We start from the raw sequence: 11,399 nt of genomic DNA on the forward strand, positions 1-11,399 counted from the left end.
TGTATTCCACAAAAGAGAGATCAAAACTTTTCCTGGTCATGTATCAGTGTATTTAGTAGAACCCATATTTCACTTCCCAGAAGTTAAAAAAACAAGCAACCTTATGATATGAAAGCATTTTAATGAATTGAATTATTGATATGTTTTAACCAGCAATATTTACAATTTCAAAGAAGGAATTCCATTGTTTATTTTCACAAAGAAACTACTCAAACTACTTAAACTCACTCTTCAACAACAATAACAGGTTTATCACAGTCAACTTGCAATATTAGTGGAGAATCAAATTCTTCTGTTAGAATTACCATACAGCAAGTCACATATTATAGTGGTCAATTGATTTCTTTTCTTAGCCTTTACAGTTCTCCAATGTTCAAGCAGTTCTTGTTTTGTCATACACAACACAACAGTCCACACCCACCTTGTATTCCTTTCCACATGCACATGTAATGATATGAGAAATTCCCTGCAAAAGGCAAAGGCTTCCATGAAAGAAAGGGGACAATTTCATATTGAAAATGCAAACTTGAGTCTATTAATAGAGTAGAAAAGGAATCATCATCCGGAAAACGTAAATTTTTTTTTTTTTTTTTTTTTTTAAACCTTCCTAGTGGTGGTGACTAAACTGACTGTCAATCTCAACATTCCTTTCTTTTGATATTATTCATTGATTTTCAGAGCCTTGACATTACCAAGCAAACACTAACTCTAAATTTGTTCAGAAAACAAAAAAAGGTGCGCTCCCATACACAGGAAGTATAAGCACACACTATCTGCTAAATGAGTCCTATCTTTATCCATCAAATCAAAATAGAATCCTTTCATCTTTGGACCTAGCTTTGGCAATATTTATAGGCCATTTTACCAAATGATCAAGTTGTAACATATATTTGACTATTTTCAGTAGAGTAAAAAAGCACCTTCAGTGTTTCAATTTGACTTGGTACAGTCTGCAAGTACTCAATTACTCCAGCTTTGTCCAATAAAAGGGCGTTGTGTTCCTCTTCCGAAGTCTTTATATCCATTGTTCTTAGCTCTGGCTGTATCCATCCATACATTTTGAAAATATGAGCATACGATGGGTGAAGTACCACTGCTCAGAGAGCCAATATTTTGGCATTGAATAGGCAAATTCCACAAACATTTCTGAGACCGTGATCAAAAGTGTGCACGCACCCCCATTTGTCCCAAGTAACTAACCTCAAAATCATTTACCTTGAACTTCACTTGCTCAAGAAGCTGCTTCATCTGAAACACAAAAAAAATGCATGTGTTTAGGTTGCCTCTGATATGTTCTACCTGCTATTCTTTTTATTTTTTTTTAGGGGGCACAGGGGGAGTTGGACGGCGAGGGAGAGAAACTGCACAATGCTAAAATTTTACTGGAAACTCTATCTATTTATGGAAATTATATGTATTTTATTCCACTAGAAGGCAGAAGTTACTTACAGTCTTACACTGAAGAATTATCTTTATCATTCAAGAAAATTATTAAAAGTAAAATTAGGAAATTAAAAATAGTCACAACTTAAATGATAAAGAAGCACACTCATCTACTGATCTAAGTGCTCTTTGAATGTTAGAAGTAGGGGACAGTTCAACTAACAAAATTTGATACCCATTTATTTCAATTCGAATTGAATGAATATACAACACAACATACTCATTACAAAATTCAAATCAAATTCACTTGATGGGCTTCAAACCTCCCACATCCTACACGGTTACACCCAAACTAATTAATTGTCTCTTAAATCTGCAAAATATGGAATCAGTTTCCCTTTTAAAAAAAATGATTAAGAGTAGATTTTACTTTACGCTAAGCAATTTACCAGATGTGAGAAACAAAGATAAATTAGAGCACACTCCAATCAACTTGAGTCAACTAATTTAAACTAACAGACACCTCATTCCCTTGAAGCAGAATTAATGATTTTTTTTTTTTTTTGGGGGGGGAGGGGGGGGTGTGGTGGTTATATAAGGAAGTGGTATCCCAGCCTTTGGCTAGACTATTCCACTCCCTACCCATGAGACAATGTGGAAACCTCATGGTCCAATAGTGTGGTGGATTGAACCTGGGACCTCTGTGTTTACATCACCCCAAAGACCAATGAGCCCGCCACCTAGGTACCCCCATGGAGATTAATAAAATATTTGCATGTGTCGTTGTAATTAACTAGGCTTATTGAAGTTATACATTCAGTATATGTATTTAACAAACTGAAAAATCAATATAGATCTAAATTTGGAAAACTGATAGGTATCTGAATAGGTAACCTTGCCGTTTTCCATAACAAGTTTGGATTTCATTGATGAAATTTCATCGAGCTTGGCTTTAGCAGCGTCTAATTTTGCCATCAGGTTGTTCTTTGCTTCACTTCCCTATTAGTCCAAAGATAAGTTAAAACATTGCATCCCAAAATTTTTTTATCATCGGAGGGACAGCTTTACCAGATTGTCCATAAAGAGGTCCTCATCAATGCTAGACTCCCTGAGTGTAAAATAAAAAATTAAGATGAAGATGCGGGTGCGATATTTGAAGTAAAAAAATATACTTCAGAGTATATAATTCTCTGCTTGCAACTTATGGACAGATTTTCTAGCCACTATTGTTTAAGTACAATAACTCAAAAATGGCAAGCAGCCCTAGTTATATATCAAGGAATGCTTCGGCTGGTTCAGAGCCCATTTCACATACGTTTGCAATTATATGCTTTCCATGATCTATTTATAGATTATTTAGCATCCTTTACCCCTAATCCAGTAATCAAAAGATATTTTGAAGCATGATTGCATTTGGCAGCTCGGCTGCAGAGGCTGCAGCTATATATGGTTTGCTAATTTTGGTGGTATGTTTGGTGCTCCAGCTATATTGCAAAAGGGGAACAACGCCTCTTTTACTCTTCCCTTGTTTCATGGAAAAAGAAATCAACAGCATGCATTTCTTGAATCTAAGTGCAACATACAAAAAAATCATGTTGCTAATAGATTACAATCATGTTGCCTGATGGCCATTATACATTAACAATAACTTCAAAGGCCACAACAAATCAAATTAGGCTGCAGGCCCTGAAGGAGGCTGGGATCAGATAAGAAGTTAACGACTACCTACTTATCAAAGATAAAGAAGTTAATGACTACCTCAACTAAATAATTAAGAGTTCTAAGAGACATACCCTCTGTTTCACCTGTTTGCTCACCGATTCTATCCTTGACCTGTATAAAATTTAATAAGTAGTGTACAATACACACACACACACACACACACACACACATATACATGAAGTGAGCAAAAATCCTAAAAAGTTATCTTTTACTAAAAAGCACTAAAAGTAATTTAGTTCAAATATATGTAGCTGCGATTACATGATTTGAATCTAAACTATAAACCAAATATGGTATAGCAAAGAAAGAGAGATGCAAGATCTAAATATATTAGAAAATCAACATCCATACTCTAAAAAGGTGTATCCAGGAGAGGACATAGTAAAATGAACAATTTAAGACAATATTCTGGGGAATCAAGGCAGCACATTCAGCAAATACAGACTTGAATGACTTTGTGGGCTTGTGGATAGAAAAGCACATACAGAGACACACATTGGATACAGCTGAGTATCACCTAGAGGATGTCTGTTTGGTAAAAATATTCAATGGTGGAAAATAATTACTCAAAGCTGTTCCTAATTTTCAAGCATTCCCAAAAATCAAAAAGTGAGGCAGTTTGTGCAAAACACTACCAAAAGAAATCTAGAAGGAAATCCAACAAACATATTTCAGTTCTTAAATTCCTCCAGTTGAGTCCACTTGAGCTCATAAAGGCCAGCTGAAAAGTTATCACAAGTACAATGGAAAAAGAAAAGGAACTAAAATGTAAAATCTGATCAAGTACCAAAACATGCTCTCCTAGTTTTCTGCTAATTTTGTGAGAATTTACCCAATCCTGCCAAAAATGAAGGAGACTATCAACTAAATGTTGAATGTTAAACATAGAACTTTTAAATTTACAAGAAGAAATTTTTTTGAATCAAACCTGCTGTTCCTGTAATTTGGCATTGATTTCCTCTCCAACCTTTGTAAAGTAAATCCTGTTATTGAAAAACAAATTGCAGTTTTAATCATTAAACAATATTTTTTTTCCACAATTGTTGTAGGGTGTGCTTTGAACTACCTCATCTCTAAAAGTTTGGAAGATAAACTGGTCTTTTCTTGTTGAATAAGCTCCAATGTCTGTTTGTTGAAGAATCAGGGTTTAAACAGAGAAAATAGCACATAGGTGCAAAACTGTTTATCATTGAATAATCAAGCATGTGACATTTCTATCTCAAAAGAAAAATTAGACTGTTTGTAAATCCCCTTATATGCAACCCATGTCTACTTTTCAAGGCCCAGTATAAGTTATAGGCTGTCCTTTAGGATCATGATTCTAAAATCAGCTTCTGCTGTTTAACAGCCCAGGTTTACCCTTCTCTAGGTAGTCTACTAAAAAGTATCGAAGTGACTTTCTATGAAACATGCTTGTTTTACAGTTATTTCAGGCTTTAGAATGCTTTGAGGGGTTGTCCTCATGAAAAAATAAATTACAGGATCTCATAATCAGAAGCTTCATATCTTCTTTTGTACAATTGTTAAGTTCTATGGAACTCAGACGAACCATTTTTTGTTGTTAATCTGATTGTACTATTAACAGCTAATCAATGACCATGCAAAACTCCTATGACTGTAATATCTTCCACTTCACATTAACCATTCATGAGCTTTTGTTGTGAAATGATACAAAAAGATCCCCAACATCTACAAGTTTATATTATAAGGAATATAATTATTTACTGAGCAGAAGAAGCAAATACTGAAATAGTGACATGATGAAGATGAGTATTAGAATCACATACAGAAGGAAGTATTATTATAATACTACTCGGTCATTTTCTGACTACTAATCTATGAGCATGCTATTGTACTGGTCATACAGTGAAAGGACAGCTAGTTGAGCAGGTGCCTACATTGCTACATGTATGAGCTCTGAGAAAAAGCGAGGCACACCATGTTTTCTTTATAAACAAGTTAGCGGGCACACTACAGGTACGACATCCCAAGAATTCTAAACACCACTTTTGCCACAAATAGAGAGATAAATCTTCACAAGATAATAAGGGTCCTCTTTTTCTATAGCTCTATTAATTTTGTTCTTTCAAGTATCAACTACTTCTTTTTATATCTTTCTAGCAATTTTGTGCAACATAAGGTTTCACAACTGAGGGCTTGAACACACATGTATGCACCAGCAGAAGGGGTGAACCGTACCTGTGCAAGAGTGGATGAATCAGACTCCAAGGATACAATCTTTCTCTGTCTTTCCAAAATCTGTGAGCAAATCTGACCCTTCGCCTTCATCATCTGCTCAGTATCTTCTTTGAGTTGCTTTGTTTCAGATTTTGCTGCAAAANGGGGGGGGTGTGTTGTGTGGGGGAGGATATGAGAAAGTGGTATCCCAGCCTTTGGCTAGACTATTCCACTCCCTACCCATGAGACAATGCAGAAACCTCATGGTCCAATAGTGTGGTGGATTGAACCTGGGACCTCTGTGTTTACATCACCCCAAAGACCAATGAGCCCACCACCTAGGTACCCCCATGGGATTAATAAAATATTTGCATGTGTTGTTGTAATTAATTAGGCTTATTGAAGTTATACATTCAGTATATGTATTTAACAAATTGAAAAATCAATATAGATCTAAATTTGGAAAACTGATAGGTATCTGAATAGGTAACCTTGCTGTTTTCCATAACAAGTTTGGATTTCATTCGTGAAATTTCATCGAGCTTGGCTTTAGCAGCGTCTAATTTTGCCATCAGGTTGTTCTTTGCTTCACTTCCCTATTAGTCCAAAGATAAGTTAAAACATTGCATCCCAAAATTTTTTATCAATCGGAGGGATAGCTTTACCAGATTGTCCATAATGAGGTCCCCATCAATGCTAGACTTCCCTGCAAGAAAATAAAAAATTAAGAGAAGATGCGGTGCGATATTTTAAGTAAAAAAATATACTTCAGAATATATAATTCTCTGCTTGCAACTTATGGACAGATTTTCTAGCCACTATTGTTTAAGTACAATAACTCAAAAATGGCAAGCAGCCCTAGTTATATATCAAGGAATGCTTCGGTGGTTCAGAGCCCATTTCACATACCTTTGCAATTATATGCTTTCCATGATCTATTTATAGATTATTTAGCATCCTTTACCCCTAATCCAGTAATCAAAAGATATTTTGAGGCATGTTTGCATTTGGCAGCTAGGCTGCAGAGGCTGCAGCTATATATGGTTTGCTAATTTTGGTGGTTATGTTCGGTGCTCCAGCTATATTGCAAAAGGGAACAACGCCTCTTTTACTCTTCCCTTGTTTCATGGAAAAAGAAATCAACAGCTTGCATTTCTTGAATCTAAGTGCTATACAAAATAACTAATATTTTAGAAGAATTTCAATGACAGACATTACTTATAGATTACAATCATGTTGCCTGATGGCCATTATACATTAACAATAACTTCAAAGGCCACAACAAATCAAATTAGGCTGCAGGCCTGAAGGAGGCTGGATCAGATAAGAAGTTAACGACTACCTACTTATCAAGAGAAAGAAGTTAATGACTACCTCAACTAAATAATAAGTTCTAAGACATACCCTCTGTTTCCCTGTTTGCTCACCGATTCTATCCTTGACCTGTATAAAATTTAATAAGTAGTGACAATAATATATGAAGTGAGCAAAAATCCTAAAAAGTTATCTTTTACTAAAAAGCACTAAAAGTAATTTAGTTCAAATATATGTAGCTGCGATTACATGATTTGAATCTAAACTATAAACCAAATATGGTATAGCAAAGAAAGAGAGATGCAAGATCTAAATATATTGGAAAATCAACATCCATACTCTAAAAAGGTGTATCCAGGAGAGGACATAGTAAAAAGAACAATTTAAGACAATATTCTGGGGAATCAAGGCAGCACATTCAGCAAATACAGACTTGAATGACTTTGTGGGCTTGTGGATAGAAAAGCACATACAGAGACACAATTGGATACAGCTGAGTATCACCTAGAGGATGTCTGTTTGGTAAAAATATTCAATGGTGGAAAATAATTACTCAAAGCTGTTCCTAATTTTCAAGCATTCCCAAAAATCAAAAAGTGAGGCAGTTTGTCAAAACACTACCAAAAGAAATCTAGAAGGAAATCCAACAAACAATTTCAGTTCTTTAATTCCTCCAGTTGAGTCCACTTGAGCTCATAAAGGCCAGCTGAAAAGTATCACAAGTACAATGGAAAAGAAAAGGAACTAAAATGTAAAATCTGATCGAAGTACCAAAACATGCTCTCCTAGTTTTCTGCTAATTTTGTGAGAATTACCAATCCTGCCAAAAATGAAGGAGACTATCAACTAAATGTTGAATGTTAAACATAGAACTTAAATTTAAAGAAGAAATTTTTTGAATCAAACCTGCTGTTCCTGTAATTTGGCATTGATTTCCTCTCCAACCTTTGTAAAGTAATCCTGTTATTGAAAAACAAATTGCAGTTTTAATCATTAAACAATATTTTTTTCCACAATTGTTGTAGGGTGCTTTGAACTACCTCATCTCTAAAAGTTTGGAAGATAAACTGGCTTTCTTGTTGAATAAGCTCCAATGTCTGTTTGTTGAAGAATCAGGGTTTAAACAGAGAAAATAGCACAAGGTGCAAAACTGTTTATCATTGAATAATCAAGCATGTGGCATTTCTATCTCAAAAGAAAAATTAGACTGTTTGTAAATCCCCTTATATGCAACCCATGTCTACTTTTCAAGGCCCAGTATAAGTTATAGGCTGTTCTTTAGGATCATGATTCTAAATCAGCTTCTGCTGTTTAACAGCCCAGGTTTACCCTTCTCTAGGTAGTCTACTAAAAGTATCGAAGTGACTTTCTATGAAACATGTTGTTTTCAGTTATTTCAGGCTTTAGAATGCCTTGAGGGGTTGTCCTCATAAAAAAAATTACAGGATCTCATAATCAGAAGCTTCATATCTTCTTTGTACATTGTTAAGTTCTAGGAACTCAGAGAACCATTTTTTGTTGTTAATCTGATTGTACTATTAACAGCTAATCAATAACATGCAAAACTCCTATGACTGTAATATCTTCCACTTCAAATTAACCATTCATGACTTTTGTTGTGAAATGATACAAAAAATCCCCAACATCTACAAGTTTAATTATAAGGAATATAATTATTACCGCAGAAGAAGCAAATACTGAAATAGTGACAGATGAAGATGAATATTAGAATCACATACAGAGGAAGTATTATTATAATACTACTCGGTCATTTTCTGACTACTAATCTATGAGCATGCTATTGTACTGTCTACAGTGAAAGGACAGCTAGTTGAGCAGTGCCACATTGCTACATGTATGAGCTCTGTGAAAAAGCAGGCACACCATGTTTTCTTTATAAACAAGTTAGCGGCACACTACAGGTACGACTCCCAAGAATTCTAAACCCACTTTTGCCACAAATAGAGAGATAAATCTTCACAAGATAATAAGGGTCCTCTTTTTCTATAGCTCTATTAATTTTGTTCTTTCAAGTATCAACTACTTCTTTTTATATCTTTCTAGCTATTTGTGCGAACATAAGGTTTCACAACTGAGGGCTTGAACACACATGTAGCCCAGCAGAAGGGGTGAACGTACCTGTGCAAGAGTGGAGAATCAGACTCCAAGGATACAATCTTTCTCTGTCTTTCCAAAATCTGTGAGCAAATCTGACCCTTTGCCTTCATCATCTGCTCAGTATCTCTTTGAGTTGCTTTGTTTCAGATTTTGCTGCAAAATAATGAAAAACAGCTTAAAAATGTTAGCAAACAAACAAGGATGAAAAATAAGAGTGCTTCATATGCTTTCCATTACACAGCTCAATAAATTTATTTAACTCATAATGCTGAACAAGATTACAGAAAAGCTTAACACAAAAGTATGCAAAATTATAAAAAGAAAAATATATTAAATCAAAATCATTCTAAGAATAATCTGGCTTGAAAACTTCAACCGAGAAATAGTGTGCACTGTAAAATACCTTAAGATAAACAAACCAAACCAAGCCATATAGGCAACGAAAATTCATTTGAATTTTCAAAATTTATAATACAGTTCCTTACAAAGTTTCATTCATAGTTAATTATTTCATTTAACCATAGCACATAATATGAAATGCTCAGCCTAACAGCATTCAGAAAAATCACTTGAAATACAACTACAAACTATATATATGGTATGCACCACATTATTCAGAAAAATCAACATGATAAACTTACAACTACATACACTAAATTCATACATACATACATTCTGATTTATAATATGCACTACTGTTGAGAAACACCATAAACACATGCATATACATGATTACATACAGATACATACCAGAATTGAGATCGATTTCCAAGGTTTGAATGGTGGTAACCTTTCTACATTAATTTTCCTCAAGTTTCTTGCAGCCAACAGAGAAAATATCAAATGCACAAAAACAATGTTTGGATGAAATATATATATACACACACTTTCTGGTGATCTTGAGGGATCTTTTTTGGTCTTTTGAGTTTCTGAAACCAGTTCCACTTCATCATCATCATCATCAGCCTCAACCCCAGAGACACCCAAAGACCGCGTAGTGGTGGTAGTAGCACCAAACCCCATACTGCTGGCAGTAGGACAATCATCTCGCTGTCCGGCATTGCATGGCCCATTTATCTGTTCTTGGTTTCTGAATGACAAATAAGATGATGAGAAGTTTTATTTCCAAATTGTCAAGAATTGTATCTAGATGATGTATTAGACTGAAAAAGTGCATAGATAACAAGTAAAACTAAATAGAATAAAATTAAAGTTTGAGCTGAGTACATCAATAAAGATGATTCTGATCAGTAATAACACAATTAAAGATATTCAATTGATAGAAGATAATCCATCAACTACAAACACACAATCAGGAGGACCTCTAGACAAAACTTAATTTTTAAAATCAAATTGTTTAAATGAAAACAAAATAATAATGACCTAAATTTCTTATATTGGGACCCAGAAGAACAAAAAAGCCCTCTCTACTAAAAGGAGCCTAATTCAAGTATTACAGGCGCAATTCTAGGTAAACTCAGCACAAAATCCAAAAATTAAAAGGCAAAATTTCCACAGCTTTCTAATCAACCAAACAGAAAAAAAAAAAATCAACAAAATTCGTTACAAACTCAGAGTTCATCAACAATACAACTAAATAAAAGACTCAAAATTTTCAGATTTTGAAAGGGTTTATGTATTGAGGGAAAAAAAAAAGGACCACATGACTGCTCTAAAGAGAAGGCGACCTCTCTGGGAAAAAAGAGCCCAAATTTTCTTCTTTCCATTTGATTTTCTGACACTGGAATTGCATGCATCTGTTACATTCTGCAATGGAAAATTGTACTAAAAATACTATAAACAGAAGGCAACAACAGTGCCGGTTTTACCCTACCACATAATGAACGAAAATGTTTAGTACATTGCATAATCAAAAAAAAAAAAAAAAAAAAAAAAAACCATCATTCAAAAAGAAAAGAAAAGAAAAGAAAAGAAATTCTTACTTATCCTTTAGATGCCATCCAGAGAGATTGGCAACTTTTGTCAAGGCTGCTTTCCAAGTCTTCACATCATCAATCTTATCTTTGAAACGATTTTCATGTGCAAAAGCTTCCGCGAAAGAACCTCTTTGACTCCTGACATCACTAGGATCCACATAGTGGAACACAGGAAGGACTGTCAGCTTCTTCTTGACCATGCACTCGACGATCTTTGCTAGTTCGATCAAACACCAACTCGACGAAGCATATTGTTTGGATAGAACAACAACAGCGATTTTCGATTCATCTATTGCTCTCAGGAGCCCTAAGTTAATCTCTGTTCCTTGCTCGAGCCTCTCATTGTCCCTAAATGTGAATATGCCTTCTTGCTTCAACCTATCATATAGATGGTCTGTGAAATTGTTGCGAGTGTCGGTCCCTCTGAAACTGAGAAACACGTCGTATTCGTATTTGCATCCAGGGGTAGAAGAAGGAGGAATAGATGAGGAGGAGGAGGAGGAGGCGTTTTCTATGGCCAGAAAAGCCATCGGAAATATGCTAGAGATATGTATTAAAAATATATTAAAATAGTTTTTTGAAGAATTTAACACACAAAAGAAAATATAAATTAAGGAAGAAGAAAGCAAATTTGAGTTGGATTTTAATTTCAAGAAGTGGAAAAGAAAAAAGGAGATGGATATACGGGCTTGAAAAGAGAGTTCACCGATTTTTTATGAAATTGCAGAGAAGACTGAAAAGCTCAAA

At 34.7% G+C, this 11,399-nt stretch overlaps 2 protein-coding genes across 2 annotated transcripts; both read right to left on the reverse strand.

The window, feature by feature from the left end:
- Positions 1–117: 117 nt before the first annotated feature.
- Positions 118–5,527, reverse strand: LOC112006732 (uncharacterized). The gene is made up of 11 exons (XM_065773752.1): positions 5,524–5,527; positions 5,305–5,438; positions 4,172–4,230; positions 4,034–4,088; positions 3,893–3,943; positions 3,177–3,216; positions 2,452–2,491; positions 2,278–2,377; positions 1,201–1,248; positions 921–1,040; positions 118–466 (listed from the first exon to the last, which is right to left on the reverse strand). Exons 1-11 carry the CDS (start codon positions 5,525–5,527, stop codon positions 374–376), a joined length of 744 nt encoding a protein of 247 aa, XP_065629824.1. The 3' UTR covers positions 118–373.
- A 5,127-nt stretch (positions 5,528–10,654) lies between these two features.
- Positions 10,655–11,182, reverse strand: LOC136067617 (TMV resistance protein N-like). Its single transcript, XM_065773753.1, has one exon. It carries the CDS (start codon positions 11,180–11,182, stop codon positions 10,655–10,657), a length of 528 nt encoding a protein of 175 aa, XP_065629825.1.
- Positions 11,183–11,399: the final 217 nt, after the last annotated feature.

Source organism: Quercus suber, unplaced genomic scaffold, assembly GCF_002906115.3.
Source record: "Quercus suber isolate HL8 unplaced genomic scaffold, Cork oak 2.0 scaffold_79, whole genome shotgun sequence".
Taxonomy (NCBI): domain Eukaryota; kingdom Viridiplantae; phylum Streptophyta; class Magnoliopsida; order Fagales; family Fagaceae; genus Quercus; species Quercus suber.